The sequence below is a fragment of the Haematobia irritans genome, chromosome 1 (genome assembly GCF_050003625.1).
Source record: "Haematobia irritans isolate KBUSLIRL chromosome 1, ASM5000362v1, whole genome shotgun sequence".
NCBI lineage: Eukaryota > Metazoa > Arthropoda > Insecta > Diptera > Muscidae > Haematobia > Haematobia irritans.
The window spans coordinates 83,461,608-83,484,704 of record NC_134397.1 but is presented as its reverse complement, the minus strand read 5'-3'; the positions used below and the strand labels follow the sequence as shown (position 1 = coordinate 83,484,704).

The following is a 23,097-nucleotide window of genomic DNA, read 5'->3' as shown; positions in this document are numbered from 1 at the left end:
GAGTTTGATTAAAAAGTTTATTGCATCAATTTATTTTTAATTGAAAAAGTTTTAAGCTTCAATTAACTTTTTCATTGGAAATATTTTGGTGATATTTTTTTCTGTGGAGGTAACAAAAGTGGAAGCACCATTCGACCAAGTGTATCTGAATGAAATGAGAAAATATATCGCCTCTTTGTCCTTCATTTATAGGCTAAGTATTAATTGAACTATATTCAGAATTTCCATTCGAATCCAGCAGAGAAACCACAACCATATTGGCCGATTTCAAGTCTCTCTAATAAGCTCGAGCTTTATTGTCAAATATAATTTTGTGTTTTTGATCATTCATAAATTCCAAAGATGGTTAATTAGGTTATGCAGAACGATCTTTCGATTTTACTTTATTTATGATTATGAAAATTCCATGCTCCAATTTTAGCTGTATTCTTAGCATCAATTTAACGATTGACTTTTTCTGTGTACTGAAATCCTGGTCCCATAATCTCATTTCGCCCAACTAAAGGAACTACCACAATTTGCTCTTTAGTTCATCCAGCAAATGTGGTAAGCCTAGAATATTTATGTGAAAATCTGGGAATCGTGTAAACTCAGTGTAATCATTTCCACAGATATGTAAATAAGTTTATGACAATCTCTAATCAAAATGCCATTAGTTATGTGCGCAGCTCTGGATACCAATTATATTCAAAAGTACAATTGGAATTAGTGAAGAATGTTATGTTTGCAGATATCACCATCATGTGATGGTGTTGCGGGAAATGAGGGGGAAATGTAGAATTCGTTGAAGGTGGTATTTGATGTTGGCAAGACTCATAAGACCACAAAAACTCACTTTTGATGTGAATGTAGGCATTCATCCAATTGACAAGGATCCCAGTGACAAGCACACGTTCAACATCACTATCATCGGCGGTACAATTTAAGCCAATTGTGCCCCAGTCATCTTCCATCTGGCATTTTCTACGATAAATGTATTTCGGAGATGGAGACGATTCATCATTACCATCAGCTGCCACACTCCCTTCATTATTCGATTGTGATGGCGCCGCCGTTGTCATCCTCACAGTCGTCGAACTGGCGTGATGTTCTAAATTGTTATTGGAAAATATTTTTGACAGTTTGTGGAATAAGTCATTCTCATTCATTCGTGATGGCTGCTTGTAATCATCATTGTCATCAACGCCATCATCATAATCATCAGCGTTGTTGTCGTCGTCGTCGTCGTCGAAATCTCCTTCAGTTTTGCCAATGAAGTCTGTGAAAAGCAACATCGAGACATAATCACTGGGTGGCATTAAGCATTCAGTTTCATTGCATTCCTCTGATTGACATGGTGTCCTTGGTAAAGGACAATTAATTACAAAGCCATGAGCCATGAGGACAGTCTAAACAAAATGTGAATGGCCCTGATGGACAGCATTGAAATGGCCCAACAAGGCAAATGTCAATGTTCTACTATTAATCTTGTGTCCTGGGCTTAGCATTAATTGCAATCGAAAATCAATTAACATTCATAAGTGTAACGAAATAAGCCAACTTATTTTTAAGCATTTAGTATTGAATGTGTCAGTAATGAAGAGCTTTAACACATACTCGTACAAACACAAAAACACAATGAAGCATTATTCAATTAAGGATATATTTATTTGGCAAAATATTGCTGGGTTGGTTGTATGGACAGATATTAATATAATGGTGTAACTGATGATTTTTAAGTGACAAGCTATAATATCCTTGCTGAGTTTTATTATGTGTTGAGATGTGAGAGTAGAATCAAAATTGCATACTTCAACTAGTCATTGGAGTCGTTTTATTTGAGATAGGCATCACCAAGAAATTAAATAGAGAAGTAATTAACCTACTTTTCAACCATTCAACCGCCTTATGGTGATGTTCAATTTAATTTTCAATAATAATTTTCGTAATTTCGCCAAAATAGAATAGTATAGTAAACAAGTATATATATCCGTAAGTTCGGCCAGGCCGAATCTTATGTACCCTCCACCATGGATTGCGTAGAAACTTCTACGAAAGACTGTCATCCACAATCGAATTACTTGCGTTGTGGTATCTTAAATCGTTTTCTAAGTTGTGAGCTATTTCAACCAAATCGGATGAATTTTGCTTCTCCAAAAGGCACCGGAGGTCAAATCTGGGGATCGGTTTATATGGGAGCTATATATAATTATGGACTGATATGAACCAATACGTGCATGGTTGTTGGATACCATATACTAACATCACGTACCAAATTTCAACCGAATCGGATGAATTTTGCTCATCCAAGGGGCTCCGGAGGTCAAATCTTTGGATCGGTTTATATGGGGGCTATATATAATTATGGACCGATTTCGACCAATTTTTGCATGGGTGTTTGAGGCCATATATTAACACCACGTAGCAAATATCAACTGAATCAGATGAATTTTGGTCTTTTTTGCATGGTCATTAGTGACCATATACTAACACCATGTACCAAATTTCAGCCGGATCGGATGAAATTTGCTTCTCTTAGAGGCTCCGCAAGCCAAATTGGGGGATCGGTTTATATGGGGGCTATATATAATTATTAACCGATGTGGACCAATTTTTGCATAGTTGTTGGAGACCATATACTTACACCATGTACCAAATTTAAGCCGGATCGCATGAAAGTTGCTTCTCTTAGAGGCTCCGCAAGCCAAATCGGGGGATCGGTTTATATGGGGGCTATATATAATTATGGACCGATGTGGACCAATTTTTGCATGGTTGTTAGATATCATATGGTGACACCATGTACCAAATTTTAGCTGGATCGGATGAAATTTGCTTCTATTAGAGTACCCGCAAGCCAAATTTGGGGGTCCGTTTATATGGGGGCTGTACGTAAAAGTGGACCGATGTGGCCCATTTGCAATACCATCTGACCTACATCAATAACAACTACTTGTGCCAAGTTTCAAGTCGATAGCTTGCGTCGTTCGGAAGTTAGCGTGATTTCAACAGACGGACGGACGGACATGCTCAGATCGACTCAGAATTTCACCACGACCCAGAATATATATATTTTATGGGGTCTTAGAGCAATATTTCGATGTGTTACAAACGGAATGACAAAGTTAATATACCCCCATCCTATGGTGGAGGGTATAAAAATCAATTAACTAAGAGTTGCCACTTCGTCGGCCTGAAGCGGCCAAACGGGTTTCCATATTGTTTTACAACTTTGGATTTTTTTTGGTAATGTGTGGCCAACTTTTTCGTAGCACCAAATGTTTAATATTTGCAAGTTCAAAAATTGATTGTATGCGTAAGATTTCGGTCATTTGGCTCAATGTGTTCTGGTAGAAAAAAAAACGTTTAATGAAATTTTCTTTGTGTGTTTATATTTTTAAGGCGCCAATTGGTTACTTCCATTTTTTACTTGCAGCATACTCTCTAGATCTCTCTTTCTAAACATATATAAAGTAATATATGTATGCATCCACACAATTATATTAAACAAAAACTTATGTCCCAAACATAATATGTTCTTACATATTAACATATACACTGTCTCAAATAATTATTTATTCAAAATTGATCTTTAAAATACAATTTACTTGAAACGAATCCGCCATAAAATTTGCTGAGATACAATGAAATATAGCTGTAACAGTTTGGTATACGGATCATTGTTTGAGATAGTGTATGTCGCAAACATGTTATGCTGGTTTATTAACATTATATGTTTGCACTTAAAAAAAATGTGCTACATATTTAAGTTCCTAACATATAATTTTTACATCGAAACATATGAAAATCAGTGTTTTTCGTCCGTCTTTGACCAGAACTGGAACTCAACCATAAACACCAGCGGATAGAATGAACATCCTTTGAGTTTGAACTTCATAAATAGAATTTCCTACTGTATGGAGTAGTTCGGGACATAACATACGTATCAGACAATACTGAAACCACATTCAATATGACACAAACAACCGAACCGCTGATTCAGTTGTTTCGTAAGCAGTTGGTACTGCCTCTCTCCCTTACAATCCTGCTGAAATAGTGCTCCATTTTTTACTGGGAAGCTTGTACTGTGTATTTGGTGGCTGTTGCGTGTAGATTATTTTGTGGTGTAATATAGTTTTTTTACGACAATCCTAAGATTCTATTTCGGCGACCTTTGTTCAAGACATATGGCTATCGCAGCAAAAAATACTTCAGCAGTAATACCTTTCATGCATCTATACTCCATGGATTTTTTCCAATAACGTAAACGAATTATCATAAACTAGTTTGATTACTCATTTACGTTATTGCCACCGATTCATGCAGTGTGGATGCTGGGGATTATATATCACTTGTGAGCAATATTTCTATTAAAATGAACAATTCTATCAGTGCTATGTACAAGCTGCTCTAAATCGGGACATCGCCCACAAAATTCAGCGCTGATTCGGTTGTTTCGTAAGCAGTTGGTACTGCCTCTCTCCCTTACAATCCTGCTGAAATAGTGCTCCATTTTCTGCTGGGATATTATTATATGCTATTTTCAATCTTAAGGCATTGGAAAAATCACAGTTGGACTATTGAATTCATAAATGTATCTTGTTTTCGTATAGACGTTCGCATATGTTTTCTACTACAATCAATTTGAACAGTAATGTATTTTCGATTCTTTCTGAAACCAATTTGTTTTTGAAAAAATTTGTGTCTAAACCCAAGGAAAAAACTTACTCAGGATCGCAATTCTAGACCAACAAAACTACCCTTCACGATTAAATAAACCCGATTTTATGGAGAGTGTTGCATTGATTTTCTCTAATATTTCTCATCACATGAAAACTGTGTTTGTCTACACAGAAAGATTTACTCTAATCTTTCTCATCACAAGAAAACTTTGTTTGTCTACACGCAGAGAACGAATATGTTCATCACCTAGAGCAAAATGTTCTTTTTATTATTTGCCGAAAAAATTTTGTTTTCTCGCCGAACATAGAATGGTTGTTGAGAAATTAAAATGGTTGCGACAAACATGAAACATGTTCACAATCCAAAAATAACATTTTGCTCTAGGAGGTTATCATTCTCTGTGTATAAAATTTCGTTCCTCCGAAAGGAACGAACACTTCCATCAGTGTAGCAATGCACAACACTTCAATTGAACAGTCTGTTACAATTTTTTGCGGGCTGCATTGAAGACTAAGTCCTATTTGAACGATGTAGTCCGTACACAGAAAGAATATTTTTGTTTTCTGAGGAAAGAAATTTTAGACAAGCAAAGTTTTCTTTTGACGCTAAAAAATTTTCATTTAAAGCAAATTAAAAAGAGAAAGAGACAATCGTCGAATCGCTTATCACAAATTCGGGTTTATTTGCTCTAAAAGAAAATACATTATGAGAAAGGGGAATTTTGTTTGTCTAAAATTTCGTTCCGGAAGAAGATATGTTTTCTTTGGGTGTAAGATTGTAGAATTCGGTAATTTCGTCCAAGTTTATTTTATTTTCGCAAAGACAGCTTTAAATATGAACCACTCTAACAAATATGCAAGTAATTCTCTTCGTTACTCTTTTTCTTATGTTCACTACCAAAAATTTCGTTAAATTTTATTTGTCATTCGGATTCTACCCATCAGGCTCTATATTCATGGTATTTACTCTCAGGCGATTTATTTTCCATTCTATAGTCCTAAACAAACACAATGTTCATTTACTTAATTAGAATAAAGAAGAAAGAAAAAAAAACAAGAGAAGATGATAGAAAAAAATGCTAGTACCAAAAAAAAAAAAAAACAATTATATTGGATAGTGCCGTTGGCTCTTTAAGATAATTTCGGGCATTCGGAACAATGAATGAATTCAATTGGTTAAGTGCGATTGCTAGCAAATTTTCTTGCTATTTACCTTGACTTAATTCACAGCGTAAAATAGAAGCTGTTCGAAGATAATTATTTTTTAATGAAATTCGGCCATAGTTACAACAAGTGAGTGATGCAGAAAGTCGGGCTGGACCGACTATATCATAACCTACTGAGTTAGTAAACCTAAGTAATTGGCGGTATTCTTAAAATAAGTTTTGAGAGATAAACGTACATCTCATACGATGGATGTAGCATATGCATCGCATTTCTATTCTACGTCCAGATTTAAAAAAATTAATATGCATATATTTATGGGAACTTTATCTAAATCGGAACCGATATATTAAATTTGAAAAGTTTCATAATATTTTGGTCACAGATATATTTATATGGGAGTTATGTCTAAATATAAACCGATTTGTATGATTTTTTGCAGATTTAGTTGATAGCAAAGACGATTACATTGTGCCAAATGTGAGTAAGAACGATTAATAAATTTGGGAAAATATGACGACACCAATATATGTATGGGAGCTATATCTAAATCTGAATTGGTATCGATTAATTTTTGCTAGTTTAAAGAGTGCAAAAAATGATTGTTCTTTGTCAAATTTAAAGACGATCTATTAGGAAATAAACTAATAGACAAAATTACGTTCCACAATCGAGAACGGACGGTGACAAAATGAAACGAAAAATGAAAACGGAAAGTTCACTATATCAGGAACGGTATTCGTTTTTCTTTGGCCATGAAAAGTCTTAAAATAATCGTTAGAAGTTTTTATGGCAACTCCGCCGGTGGTGCAATGTGCTAAGGCAACTGTTAACGCATATGGTGCAGACAACATAGGTTCGGGTCACGATAGCGGACATCTTTTTTTTAATTTTGTTTATAGATTCGTAACCATAACGATTTCAGATCATGAACGCTGGTTGTTGTTGTGACAACGCATTGTGTCATTTTGCCGTTGCCAGATTGACACCGCCTGTTTTCAGTTTGACACCACATGTGCGTTGATTCACTTTCATGAACGAATCGTTTTGAAATGAGTACGCCGTTCTTGATTTCTTCTATGAGTGTAAGCACAATAGGTCCGACTTTGTTAAAATTGTGCGGGAATCACTATGTTTTAATTTGATTCGATTTCTTCCAAATTCTTCTGAATCTGAGGCGATCGGTATATATTTAATGGAGTCAGTATTTCTGGTAGCCACTACGCCCTCAAAAAAACAATCGCTTCTGTAACATATACCCCAAACACAGTTTGCTTCAAGCATATATATTTTCAGTATTGGTCCAAACAAAATATTGTTTGTATTATTCAAACATATTATGTTTCACCTTAGGCATACACGGGTAGAAAAAAATTTTAATTAAATTTTCTTTGTGTATATATATTTTTAAGGCGCCAATTGGTTACTTCCATTCTTTTACTTGCAGCATACTCTCTAGGTCCCTCTTTCTAAACACATATATGTTTAGAAATAGCCAAATTAATATATGTTTGCTTCCAAGCATATTATATTTACAAACATTTTATGTCCTAAACATAATATGTTGTAGCATATATGTCCCAAACATGTTATGCTAGTTTATGAACATTGTATGCTTGCACTTAAAAATATTGTGTTAAAAAATTTGAGTTCCAAACATATAATTTTTACACCCAAACATATGAAGAACAGTCTTTTTCGTCCGTGTATGTAATTGCAGACCACTTTGTGGTTTATGAGGTTTGTAAATTGAAGAATTGCACAAATAGCTGATTCTAAAAACCGACACATTTTTAAAAATAATTAGTACGAAAAACTAATATCAGTATTTCTCGTGGTGAATAGGGTACCAAACAAAGGGTTGTTAACTTATTCGTGCGAAATTCAGAGTTGCATCACTATCTGTTCGAAACGAATTAAAAATAAAGATTTCGTAGTTATTCTGCACAAACGTTTTTCATATGGAGTATAACAGATTTTCGTGCGAAAACGTGATCTTATAATCAACCAGATCCTGCGTTATCGCTGGCAACTTGGAAAAACTGCACAAAATGCCTGGTTTAAAAAGGCTCTACGAAATAACGCCCAAAGAGAAAATGAAATAAGACCTAAATGTTTATACAGACAACAATAGCAACATTATTTAGGACTTTATTCCATTTTCTTGGGACCTTTTTTTCATTTTTAAGATTGGGAATTTATTTCATAATGAAACAGCGCCACATACTCCAAAGGAGATGAAACGGAACTGCGCCCAATTTTGTAGTTGCAAGGAAAAAATCGCGCAATTTTTTTCTTGAATGTACAAAATTGGGCGCAGTTTCGTTTCGTTTCCTTGGAATATTCGGAATGATGTTTGATGGGTGTGTGCAATCTTGTAGTGCCAAAGAGAAACTGGCGCCATTTTCGTATCGTCTCCCTTGGAATATTATCGATACTCTTTAGGTATATGTTTTTTTTTAGAAGACAGTTCTTCATTTCAGATAACACCAAAAATAATATATTTTGTTACTAATAGGTTTCATTACTATCGGGCCAATGAAAAAATATACGTAGCCACAAATCCTCGAAGCAAGCATTCTCATTTAATATATTTATTGCTATTTGGGTTATTTGAATTTGAGTGAATAAGTTTGTTAGTGTAAATAAAACGATATTCTTAAGTCCTGAGAGTTTTACCTTCTTTTCGAAATGTTGGGGCGGTAATTCATATACAATTGGGGCGTTATTTCATATTTTTGGGCTTTATTTCATAATTGAAATGGGGATTTATTTCATTGTGAAAAAACGCTCCAGTTTTTAGGGCATTTTTCATTTTTGGGGCATTATGTCAATGGGGCTTTATTTGGTAAAGCCGCTTAAAAAAACCTACCCAACTTTTTGCCTCCTCATAAGAATGAAAATGACGATCAGCCATCGATTGGAACAAGTGGAAATCAGAAGAAGCAATGTATGCGGGTGGGGTAGGACTTCTCATTTGGGTGTTTCAAATAATTTATTACGGTTTCTCAAATATTGTGGCCGTTTTCGACGTAATGGTCGGCTCAAACGAATCGTTTCACTCGGTTGAACTCCCACCCTGCTGGTCCTACCAACTACACAGTATAAACAACTTTCCATTTGCATTCGGCTTTGCCGTCGCATGACCGGGGTAACCATGTAATGTTTTTTTTCGCTTGGGTTTGTCGTAGTGAATTCACTTTCCACTTTTCTTGATAGCCTTTGAAGGGGTGTTATCAAGCGTTTTTAAAATAAAAAAAAGTAAGGAAAGTCTAAAGTCGGGCGGGGCCGATTATATTATACCCTGCACCACTTAGTAGATCTAAATTTTCGATACCATATTACATTCGTCAAACGTGTTGAGGGCTATATATAAAGGTTTGTCCCAAATACGTACATTTAAATATCACTCGATCTGGACAGAATTTGATAGACTTCTACAAAATCTATAGACCCAAAATTTATGTCGTCTAATTCACTAGGGTGGAACACAATGTTAGTAAAAAATATGGGAAACATTTAAATCTGAAGCAATTTTAAGGAAACTTCGCAAAAGTTTATTTATGATTTATCGCTCGATATATATGTATTAGAAGTTTAGGAAAATTAGGGTCATTTTTACAACTTTTCGACTAAGCAGTGGCGATTTAACAAGGAAAATGTTGGTATTTTGCCCATTTTTGTCGAAATCAGAAAAACATACATATGGGAGCTATATCTAAATCTGAATCGATGTCAACCAAATTTGGCACGCATAGCTACAATGCTAATTCTACTCCCTGTGCAAAATTTCAACTAAATCGGAGTTAAAAATTGGCCTCTGTGGTCATATGAGTGTAAATCGGGCGAAAGCTATATATGAGAGATATATCCGAATCTGAACCGATTTCAACCAAATCTGGCACGCATAGTTACAATGCTAATTCTACTCCCTATGCAAAATTTCAACTAAATCGGAGCAAAAAATTGGCCTCTGTGGGCAATTGAGTGTAAATCGGGCGAAAGCTATATATGGGAGCTATATCTAAATCTGAACCGATTTGGCTCATATTTTGCAAGTTTTTCGAGCAGCGTTGCCAGAATTGTTTCACAAAAAACCGCTAGATTTGTCCAAAAAACTAGCCAAAAAAAGCTAAAAAATTTTAAAAAATAGCTAGAAAAAAAGCTAAAATTTTTTGTATCAAAAGTCACATTTTTGATTGAAATTTAACAAACTTAAAGGCTTTATATCACTTAAAATGCATATTATTTTAATTGTATTCATTTTAATTCAAATTTTTGTGAGACTGTAAGAAAATTTAAGTCATATTAGCTCTGTTTGCGTACTCGATACATTTTGATTACTATCACAAATTTTTACTGGAAGTCCTTCGTTTATATTTCCTAGTGAAAACATTTTTCCCAGTAAACTTGCAATTGCCAGCTGGTTAATCATCAACAAGTCCAATATGCGATATATTGCATAATGTCACATAGAACTGCATTAGAAAATATCAATATATTTCGTTTTAACTGAATTAATGATAAATTCGTGAACGTGAACACTTCTCCTAATTTTACCCAAGAGAATAAAACCCATCTAACTGTCTTGCAAGTTTATATTGAATAACTTTTATTCGAAAATTTCCCATACAAACCTATTGTTGTCCAATTTTCGTAAATGTAAATCCATTCCATTAATATATAGCAGATTTGTTTTGATCCTATCACTACGAATTTTTTCATTGCATTTTTTGATGTTAAAAAAATAATACCACATTCAAAACTTTATTTCCTTAATTATTTCTATATTCGGTTCCAAAGATTTTGTACACTAATGATTTTGGTATTGATTCCGAGTCAAATTTGAATTTAAATATTCGTTTTTTTTCAGCTTTTTCTTTATGAGCTATCACAGTGCTTTAAAAACGTGCTAACGACAACTTAAATTTCCAAATTCAGACTCGACTTTAAGTAGAAATTATTCTATGTATACATTTTTAAAATAAAATGTTGAAAAACCTCTTCTATTTTTGAACGCTATTTTGGTTTGTGGTCAAGATACAAAAACTCCACAAATTTAAAGACTATTTCATTAATTTTAAGAATTTTTTAGAATTGACCCTAGCCTTCTTTCATGAAAAGATACCCATTTTTAAGTTGAATCACTTAACTATAAGGACAAAAAGAATTTATCGGCTATTGGACAAGGAAAACAATTTATATAAGAAAAATTCACAAATGCTATTATAACCAAAATTCGCGTTCGTATTTTAAGGAAATGAAATCTTTGGCCTCACAACAATATTTTTTCAATGTACAAAGCAATTCACATCTACTATTTTAATTTAGTTATATCATAATAAACGAGTCAAATGCTAATATTCCTAATAATTTACTGACAGTTTATATAAGGAATTGAAATATGTGGAAAACCTTATTCTGACAGCAAGGCTTAGATAAAAACGAAGTTTTATCCATATTTCAATAGGAACATGTCGAAAATAAAAAAAGCCAAAAATAGCTAAAAGGGGCATGAAAAAAAGCCAGAAAAAAAGCTAAAAGCTAAATGCATTTTTTTCCCGCTAAACGTCTTCAAAAAAAGCCAAATCTAGCGGGAAAAAAAGCTAAATTGGCAACGCTGTTTTCGAGACTCATAAAATATTCAGATGTACGGAATTTGAGGAAGATCGGTTGATATACACGCCAATTATGACCAGATCGGTGAAAAATATATACGTCAGCTATATCTAAATCTGAACCGATTTTTTTCCAAAATCAATAGGGATCGTCTTTGAGCCGAAACAGGACTCTATACCAAATTTTAGGACAATCGGACTAAAACTGCGAGCTGTACTTAGCACACAAAAATACATCAACAGACAGACAGACAAACAGACGGACGTCGCTAAATCGACTCAGAATTTAATTCTAAGCCGATCCGTATACTAAAAGGTTGGTCTATTACTCCTCCTTGGCGTTACATACAAATGCACAAACTTATTATACCCTGTACCACAGTAGTGGTGAAGGGTATAATAAGATACCTCTTATGGTGCGGTCACACTAGGCAAATATTTGACAGAAATCAAAAATTAATTCGTTGTCAAAGGCAAACCAGCAATCGCTTTTACCTTGGTAGTTGGTGTAAGAACATAACGATAGAAGTTTTTCGAAAAACAGTATCCAGATATTACGAAAATAGTTCTGGAAAAAAAAGTTGTACACTCCTTTTAGTCAAATATTTGCCTTGTACGACCATACCCTAAGGGTTTTGAACATTTATTGAGTTTATAGTCAACGTATGATTTATTTCCAATTTTCAAGAACAAAATGACTCAGTTCAGATACCCAATTTAAATTGAATCTCTTAACTCTAAGGACAAAAGCTATATGAAAATGCACATAATCTAGCTAGTCGTAAATCATGTTTACTTAAAGTTACTTTTGTGTAAAGTAAAATTCCACAGGATTCCCGCAATTAATTTCCGGGAAATCCGAAATGATAAATATTATAAAATTTCAAGCATTTCCGGGATTATTTCGCTGGAAGAAATCCCTACTTTCAGTTCTTAAGAAATCCACTTGATTACCTTCAACCCTAAGCAAAAAATACTCATATATTTACGTTGGAAATATGAACAACTGGTTAAGAGTGAAAAGGGAAACTATGAGCAAATATCTCAAGAGACCTTAGGCGTTTCTGTTGCGTTGGGCCACATTTCAAATATAATCGATGTCGATTTGTTATGAAATGTGAAGTATGTTCTAGTAAATTGGCAAAATTCAACAGAATTTCAAATGGAAGCATGTCTTCCTTCAAACATATGTAGAAGACATGCCACTTAGGGAATGAGCTCTATTTTCATTTTTGAAGGTCGTGCTGTGCTCGCAGGTTTTTACACGGTTCGTAAGAAGAAAGCTGCCTGCCTGCAAATGCCAACTTTTGAAATATTTTGAATTATTTATTTCAATTTGTTGAAGTTGTTTTCGCATTAAAAACAAATTACCATCGTTTACACTCTGGTACTTTTCTGCCAGTTTTAAGTTCACCTTTTCTTTACTTGATGCCCAATCAATGGCAGGGGTGATTACTATCGAAGGGCAGCATTTTGCTGGCGTTGTCCGTAAACCTGGTACATACACCACCAAGTTGTTTATAGCATCACTCTTTATTTATTCATACGAATATTGAATTAAACAAATTGAACACCATGCCGCTGTTTCGGAAGTTGTTGAGTTTCTCAACAATTCTACTGGTCCCATTCTTTGCAGCACTAGCCATAAGCACCTGGGCAAGTAGGACAAGCTCTCCACACAGTCATTACTTCCATCAGTCGATGGGTAGTCTGAAAGTAATACTGCATTGAATGGTTTTATTTTTGTTTTCCCAGATTTTCCTCATTTTCCGATTGTGACCATGAAGGTATATTAACATATAATCCACCCATTCCTTAGTCCTAGGTCATGACGCATGTAGTGGGTGAGCGAAATGCTAAGGATCTTAATTTTGTAATAGAGATGGGGGAAAAACGTACAGTACAATTTGTACAGTTATTCATACCATCCGTGTGTTGGACTTACTCAAGATAAGTAGTTGGTAAGAGATTGCATATCAAGCAGATGAAAGACTACATCAAAAAAGGTTATTTGGATCAAACTAAATCTGAGTTCTATAATAAAATTTTCACTACACATTGATAGAAGAGTTTTCTTTGTTAAGAATCGAAAAAAACGTCAAAAGAAGTTTTCTATTGACAATAAAAACATTCCTTTTAAAGCAAATAAACCACGTTTGGGGACAATCATTCCACAACTCGCAATAAATTTTTGTTTATTATAAAATGGAATTTCATCGTTTTGGATGAAAGTATTTCCTCTAGATCTCATTTACCAAATTTTCTACTTGTGATATATTGACAAACTTGTTCACTAATCAAAAATTCTTATTTTAAAAATTCAATTTACATCAGACTCATTTAGGTTAAAAATGTTTCTTAATTTCAAAAATAAAAACGAAATAAGTATATACGGCTGTAAGTTCGGCCAGGCCGAAGCTCATGTACCCTACACCATGGATTGCGTAGAAACTTCTACTAAAGACTGTCATCAACAATCGAATTACTTGGATTGCGCTAACACTTGCCAATGGTACGGTATCTCAAAATATCCTAACACCGCCTTCTAAATTGTAAGTTAGTCCATACTTGGTATATATTAGACAAAACAAGTATATACGGCCGTAAGTTCGGCCAGGCCGAATCTTATGTACCCTCCACCATGGATTGCGTAGGAACTTATACTAAAGGCTGTCATCCACAATCGAATTACTTGGGTTGCGATAACACTTGCCAATGGCAAGGTATCGTAAAACTTTTTAACACTGTCTTCTAAATTGTAAGTTAGCCCATACGGGGTATATATTAAACAAAAAAAGGCCGATTAAATACGTATAAAATCTAGTTTGACAAAATTTTCTATAGAAATAAAATTTTGACAAAATTTTCTATAGAAACGAAACCTTGATAAAATTTTCTATAGAAATAAAATTTTGACAAAATTTTCTATGGAAGTAAAATGTTGACAAAATTTTCTATAGCAATACAATTTTGACAAAAATTTCTATAGAAATAAAATGTTGACAAAATTTTGTATAGAAATAAAATTTTGACAAAATTTTGTATAGAAATAAAATGTTGACAAAATTTTCTACAGAAATAATTTTTTTACAAAATTTTCTATAGAAATAAACTTTTGACAAACATTTCTATAGAAATAAACTTTTGACAAAACTTTCTATAGAAATGAAATTTTAACAAAACTTTCTATAGTAATAAAATTTGACAAAATTTTCTATGGAAATAAAGTTTTGGTAGATTACAAAAATTTTCTATAGAAACAAAATTTTCTATGGAAATAAAATTTTGACAAACATTTGTATAGAAATAAACTTTTGACAAAACTTTCTATAGAAATGAAATTTTGACAAAACTTTCTATAGTAATAAAATTTGACAAAATTTTCTATGGAAATAAAGTTTTGGTAGATTATTTTTGGCGATATGGACCAATTTTTGTGTAATAAGTCATCGGCTATATATAACTAAAGACCGATATGGACCAATTTTTACATGGCTGTTAGAGGCCATATATTGACAAAATGTACCAAATTTCAAACGTATCGGATGAATTTTGCTCTTCCAAGAGGCTCCGGAGGTCAAATCTGGGGATCGGTTTATATGGGGGCTATATATAATTATGGACCGATATGGACCAATTTTTGCATGGTTATTAGAGGCCGTAAACTAACATCAGGTACCAAATTTCAACCGGATCGGATGAATTTTGCCCCTCCAAGAGGCTCCGGAGGTCAAATCTGGGGATCGGTTTATATGGGGGCTATATATAATTATGGACCGATATGGACCAATTTTTGCATGGTTGTTAAAAACCGTATACTAAGACCACGTACTAAATTTCAACCGGATCGGATGAATTTTGCTCCTCCAAGAGGCTCCGGTGGTCAAATCTGGGGATCGGTTTATATGGGAGCTATATATAATTATGGACCGATATGGACCAATTTTTGCATGGTTCTTAGAGGCCATATACTTACATCAGGTACCAAATTTCAACCGGATAGGATGAATTTTGCCCCTCCAAAAGTCTCCGGAGGTCAAATCTGGGGATCGGTTTATATGGGGGCTATATATAATTATGGACCGATATGGACCAGTTTTTGCATGGTTATTAGAGACCATATACTAACATCAGGTACCAAATTTCAATCGGATCGGATGAATTTTGCCCCTCCAAGAGGCTCCGGAGGTCAAATCTGGTGATCGGTTTATATGGGGGCTATATATAATTATGGACCGATATGGACCAATTTTTGCATGGTTGTTAGAGACCGTATACTAAGACCACGTACCAAATTTCAACAGGATCGGATGAATTTTGCTGCTCCGGGAGGCTCCCCAAGCCAAATTTGGGGATCGGTTTATATGGGGGCTATACGTAAACGTGGTCCGATGTGGCCCATTTTCAATACCATCCGACCTACATCAATAACAACTACTTGTGCCAAGTTTCAAGTCGATAGCTTGTTTCGTTCGGAAGTTAGCGTGATTTCCACAGACGGACGGACAGCCGGACGGACGGACGGACGGACATGCTTAGATCGACTCAGAATTTCACCACGACCCAGAATATATATACTTTATGGGGTCTTAGAGCAATATTTCGATGTGTTACAAACGGAATGACAAAGTTAATATACCCCCATCCTATGGTGGAGGGTATAAAAAGGTATATATAGGTAAGTCTGCAAATAATTACGAACTGACATGGACTTTTGCGCGCTAATTAGAGAGCCAGAATCGAAATATGGGGGTCGCTTTAAATGGGGGCTATATATAGTTATGGACCGATATGGACCTAGTTAGCGGCCATATACTAGCACAATGTGCCAAATTTCAACCAGATCGGATGAATTTTGCATTTCCAAAAGGCACCGGAGGTAAAATCTGGGGATCGGTTTATATGGGGGCTATATAGAATTATTGACCGCTATGGACCAATTCCTGCTTGGTTGTTGGAGACCATATAATAACGCCACGTACCAAATTTCAACTGAATCGGATGAATTTTGCTCTTCCAAGAGGCTCCGGAGGTCAAATCTGGGGATCGGTTTATATGGGGGCTATATATAATTATGGACCGATGTGGACCAATTTTTGCATGGTTGTTAGAGACTATATACTTACACCATTGTAACAAATTTCAGCCGGATCGGATGAATTTTGCTCTTCCAAGAGGCTCCGGAGCTCAAATCTGGGGATCGTTTTATATGGGGGCTATATGTAATTATGGACCGATATCGACCAATTCCTGCATGGTTGTAAGAGCCAATATATTAACACCATGTACCAAATTTCAACCGAATCGGATGAATTTTGCTCTTCCAAGAGGCTCCGGTGCTCAAATCTGGTGATCGGTTTATATAGGGGCTATATATAATTATGGACCGATATGGACCAATTTTTGCATGGTTGTTGGAGACCATATACTAACACCTCCCACCAAATTCCAGCCAAATAGGATGAAATAGGCTTCTCTTGTAGGTTCCGCAAGCCAAATATGAGGGTCCATTTATATGGGGGCTATACGTAAAAGTGGACCGACATGGCCCATTTGCAATACCATCCGACTTACATCAATAACAACTACTTGTGCCAAGTTTCAAGTCGATAGCTTGTTTCGTTCGGAAGTTAGCGTGATTTCAACAGACGGACGGACGTGCTTAGATCGACTCAGAATTTCACTACGACCCAGAATATAGATACGTTATGGGGTCTTAGAGCAATATTTCGATGTATTACAAACGGAATGACAAAGTTAGTATACCCCCATCCTATGGTGGAGGGTATAAAAATTAAGTAAGAGATGCAACATCTCGTAAGCCGTAAATCTTCTCAACACTGACGAAGAGGAACTTACTCGCTGAAGTCAACACGTCCTAAATCTCTTGAACATAGAAATTAATTCTGAAAAGGGCAGCGTCTTTTCGATCCCACCATCTATCAAAGAAGCGCAAGGAAGCTTAAGTCAAGTATCCATTGCCACAAGGCAACTACCAAATGTAAAAGCATCCGGTATCGATGGTATACCCGTCGAATAATTTAGGTTAGGTGGCAGCCCGATGTATCAGGCTCACTTAGACTATTCAGTCCATTGTGATACCACATTGGTGAACTTCTCTCTTATCACTGAGTGCTGCCCGATTCCATGTTAAGCTCAATGACAAAGGACGTCCTTTTTATAGCCGAGTCCGAACGGCGTTGCAGTGAAAACACTTAGAGAAGCTTTGAAACCCTCAGAAATGTCACCAGCATTATTGAGGTGGGATAATCCACCGTTGAAAAACTTTTTAGTGGTAGGTCGAAGCAGGAATCTAACCCACGACCGTGTGTATGCAAGGCGGGCATGCTAACCATTGCACCACGTCGAATAATTTGAAGCCGATGTAAATCTTATGGCGATTTCGATTGGGAAAAGGTGCAACATTCTCAAAATTGGTTGCAAAATATGAAGGACACTTCCATAGTATTTGGGTCCGAAATCCACCACAGTATTATGAATTAACAATAACTTTGCAATGGGAATCATTTTAGTGAAAATACAGTCAGTGAAAAAGTAGTAGAACACCAAGGCCACACATTATTTGGGAAACGAAAACGCCCGTAATGCTGAAACCCTCCTGCCTTTGCACTCAAAAATAAGTTTACTTGGATCCAAACAAGATTCGGCTTCTTTAAAATAAAGTATTTGAGGAAGTATTCAGTTTAAAAACCCAAGTCAAACTTCAAAGTACAAATTGCTTTCTTAATTTCAAATAAACTTTATATCAAAAATGCCTAAGACGAAGGATTTTGCTTAATAATTGGAACTTTTTTATCTTTAATCCAAGGATTCAATATATAAGTTAATATAAAGATTGTTTCATTAAATCTGGTTGCAAAATACCTTTCCAAGCGAATGAATGGTTCACTAAAAAACAGTGAACCCTAACATATATGGCACTAAAGCCAATTTAATTCGTTTTTATTTAGTTAATGGAATTATCATGTTTTGAGAAAGTTTTCTTGACTTTAACAATTTTTCTATACATTAGTTAGATGAACTAAAAATGGGGAAAAGTTGTACGCAAATGAAGCCTAAATATTTAATAAATTCGTGTCTCCCACAAAATAGTTCATAATTTCTTAAAACTTGTAAAGTTTACCAAATATGTGACCATCATGAATATCGACAATTTTGGAATTTTTAACTCCAATTTTTTCCTTCAAACTTCGAAATTTTCTTTAACAAGTGAAAAAAAAATATGATTTACTGAAAAAAATATTGTCCTGAGGTCAAAGATTTCATGTCTTTAAAATACGAATGCAAATTTTGCTTAGCATAGAAGACGCATTTCTCTTATATAAACTTTATTCCTTGTCCAAAAATCGATAAACTTCCCAATGAAGTCGTATTGTCCTTGTAATTAAGTGATTTGATTTAAAAATGGGTATCATAACATGAAAGAAAAAATGTGTTGGCTAAGGTCAACTTGACTTTAATAATATAGAAAAATTCTTTAAATTTAATGAAATTGTCCTTAAATTTGTTGTCTTTTTGCATCTTGACTACGAAGGAAACATTTTTTTCAAATATAGGACACGTTTTCCAACACTTCATTTTAAATACGTTTTTTACTTGAAACATAGCATATCTTCTACTGGAAGTCTTAATTTTGAAAATAAAGTTGCCGTTAACTCGTTTTTAAAGGACTTTGATGGCATATGAAGAAAAAAATCTGAAAAAGCGAAAAGTTAAAATTTGCTTCCTAGAAGCAAGTACACAAACCCCAAATTTGTATTCTCCGCTTCTTTGGCTCGGAATCAATACCAAAAATTTTAAAGTAAAGACAATTTAATTCAAATAAATTTTCCTAATCTAATTTTTTTTTCGAAAAATACTTACTTAATTTTGCGAAATTAGCACGACATCAGCGTTTGTAATACAGTTTAGTTAACATTTTCTAAAATTAACCAAAGTTTTCTAAAATAAACCACATTTTCCTTCTTGGTTGGTTCACTGTTTTTGAGTGTAAATTGTTAAAATTGCTTGTAAGGACAATCTGAAGGAATATGGAAATTGGCGTGGCATCTGTGTACTACCGACAGTAGCCAAAATAATTGCCAAACTAATTTGCAACTAAAGGGTGATTCTTTTGAGGTTAGGATTTTCATGCATTAGTATTTGACAGATCACGTGGGATTTCAGACATGGTGTCAAAGAGAAAGATGCTCAGTATGCTTTGACATTTCATCATGAATAGACTTACGATCTGCCACAACGTCGAATTTTCAGTGAATGGGCCCTAGAAAAGTTGGCAGAAAATCCGCTTTTTTATCGACAAATTTTGTTCAGCGATGAGGCTCATTTCTGGTTGAGTGGCTACGTAAATAAGCAAAATTGCCGCATTTGGAGTGAAGAGCAACCAGAAGCCGTTCAAGAACTGCCCATGCATCCCGAAAAATGCACTGTTTGGTGTGGTTTGTACGCTGGTGGAATCATTGGACCGTATTTTTTCAAAGATGCTGTTGGACGCAACGTTACGGTGAATGGCGATCGCTATCGTTCGATGCTAACAAACTTTTTGTTGCCAAAAATGGAAGAACTGAACTTGGTTGACATGTGGTTTCAACAAGATGGCGCTACATGCCACACAGCTCGCGATTCTATGGCCATTTTGAGGGAAAACTTCGGAGAACAATTCATCTCAAGAAATGGACCGGTAAGTTGGCCACCAAGATCATGCGATTTGACGCCTTTAGACTATTTTTTGTGAGGCTACGTCAAGTCTAAAGTCTACAGAAATAAGCCAGCAACTATTCCAGCTTTGGAAGACAACATTTCCGAAGAAATTCGGGCCATTCCGGCCGAAATGCTCGAAAAAGTTGCCCAAAATTGGACTTTCCGAATGGACCACCTAAGACGCAGCCGCGGTCAACATTTAAATGAAATTATCTTCAAAAAGTAAATGTCATGGACCAATCTAACGTTTCAAATAAAGAACCGATGAGATTTTGCAAATTTTATGCGTTTTTTTTTTTAAAAAAGTTATCAAGCTCTTAACAAATCACCCTTTACATCAAAGATCGCCTGGACGACTCCATAAACTCCGCCCACTCCGGTTTCCGAAGTGGGTGCTCATGTACATATAATATAAATACCATCCCTTTATTTATTGAGAAAATTGTCGAATGTATATCTGAACTACATGTACTTTTCAAAGATTTTGAAAAGACCTTCGAAAGTATTAACCGCGACTGTATTTTTGGAATTCATTGCACTAAGGAGGCATTCCGCCGAAGCTTATAAGCCTTATAAAGTAAAGTTACAAAGGTGCAAAATGCTATGTCCTTTATAAAGGAAAATTATCCCAACCGTTTCGGGTAAGATAGGGATACATACTCTCGCCCGCCATAACCTTGCTCGTTATCGAGGTCGTGCCATTTACAACCCAGCTCCAACTGTGGCGACTAGATGGCACATATTTTAATTACTTGTTCTATGCGGATGACGTTTGCCTATTGTCAAACAGAGTCAGTAACCTAAGACAATCCATAACAAATCTCCAAGATAACCTGAGTAGCATACCCCATGCAATATGTTTTGAAAAATCAAAATACATGAGCTCACCTTGACTTCCCATCAGTGTTACAATTGTGCCACTTTAAGGTAAGTACTATGTTCGCTTTTCGAGTTGAAATTTTCGCGGTTACTTTATTAAAATAGTTCAATATAAAGCAGACAAATTCACTCAATTGATGCGCAGTTTCTTGTTCCTCTAAAATTCGGCAAGACATTATGAGAATATGTTTGTTTTCATTTATAATTTAGATTATTTCAGGAAAAGTAATCGCGAAAATAATGTGATTTTCAACTCGAAAACCGAACATAGTACCCACCTTACGTTAGTAACTTATATTACAATAAAAATAAAATTTTTGACACAATTCTGTATGTTTGATGGAGTTCCAGAATAGGGAATTCGAAAGAACCACAAAGACAAAATTATGACATACTTTCTTAATTATCTGCACACACTTCAATTTTCATATTCTCATCACTGGTAAATTTTCACTGACTCATTAACCTCAATGCGGGAAGATGTGTTGTAATATTAATGAAAATCTTATAATCACTCTCAATCAATACATTTTCAATTAAACGTAAAGTGTTCTTCTAGATGTACGTGCGCGGGTGTGTGTGTGTGTGGGGGTGGTGAAGTAATTGAGGGTTAATTTGTGCTACTGAAGAAGCAGCCAGTTTTAATGCCACACAGCAATGAACGTAGGTTAAAGTGGCAGCCCGATTAAGATTCAGGCTCACTTAGACTATTCAGTCCATTGAGCAATGAACGTAACCACATGCATTTTCGCACAGACTGGATATTTCAAGTGATGCTAATTTGCGATGCTCTTAAATTCGGTCGACAAGGACTACAATAAGACCTGGTGAATGGTTATTTATGTAAGGTGAGTGCCGATTAGTCTGTCTTGTGAAGGGACAAGATGAAGAAGGAAATGATAAAATCATTGGATATCTTAAGCTAAAATGCAAACGGATATATCACGAAAAATCTAAATTAGGCTAAAAATGTTTTCTACGTTGTCAAAATGTTCGTTAAAATGCTCAATCGTATATTTTATTAGAAATTTCTTTGGAAAATGGGCGCCTTGTTTGAAGTTTCAAAAAATCGACGGTGAACTGCTATTGAGTATTGAGAGCTCAATACTTTGAACTGCTCGCATGGTTAAAAGTACTTTTGCGAAATTTTATTTATTTCTTCCTTTCGTTCACTACAACATTTCCAACAAAACTTTTCAGCCATGGAATTTCTGAGATTTTAACTGACATAGTACTTTCTTCAACAAAGTTTATTTGGGGTTGTGGGTTCAATCTAGGTTTCGGCCAAACACCAAAAAGTTTTTCAACGGCCGAAATGCAAGAATAGAAAACCCCAAATTCATTCGAATTTGGCTGAATCCGTAACCGATTTCCAAACTAAGGTAGATTTGGAAAACATTCCTTTGATAATTATGATCGGTTGCTATGAATCGAACGAAATCACATTCGAAAGAAACTGAGTCACTCGAATTCGAATGAAGTTTGGATTTTCTTTTTTGGAAACTCGTTGGAAATTGATTATCAAAAATTAGTATTTAGAATATATTGAAATTTTAAAAATGTGTATACACGCAAAGAAAAAAAACGTTTGGAAAACGTGTACCGAAAACCTTTTTCTTTTGTTAGAGTTTTTTGAATTGCTTCGAAAATTTTAAACTTTTATCACCAAAAAAATTCGTTTGTTACAAAATTTTTATTTTTTCAATAAAAAAAAGTTATTTTTGAAATAACAACACAGTCCATTTCGTTTATATCAAACACTGTTCTTTTCTGACTTTAGGTCTTTAATAAGACACATTTTACAGTTCAAAATTTAATATAGTACAATGTAATGTTGAACATTTTTTCGGAATCTTCCGAATATATCTGGAATATATGTAAAAAAAAAAAAACAAAAGCAAAAAAAAAAAAACTTTGGCCGAAGCAGGGATCGAACCCACGGTGCCAAACTAAATGTTTTTTCCGGTAAATAAACTTTGTTTATTCGGTTCGTGGGCGCCGCAAGCTATGCTATATAAATATAACTTATATGGATATTTATCTATTGATGACCA

General features: G+C 34.9%; 1 protein-coding gene across 3 annotated transcripts in view; it reads right to left on the bottom strand.

Moving 5' to 3' along the window:
* Nucleotides 1–23,097, bottom strand: part of LOC142221302 (uncharacterized) — a 442,778-nt gene that overhangs the window by 8,146 nt on the left and 411,535 nt on the right. For 2 of the 3 annotated variants that reach the window (XM_075290976.1, XM_075290975.1), the window contains one exon: nt 836–1,258. The exons of the other annotated variant lie outside the window; for it this stretch is intronic. In XM_075290976.1, the coding sequence (XP_075147091.1) occupies nt 836–1,258 (423 nt within the window). The remainder of the gene's footprint in view (nt 1–835; nt 1,259–23,097) is intronic. 3 annotated transcript variants of the gene reach the window in all.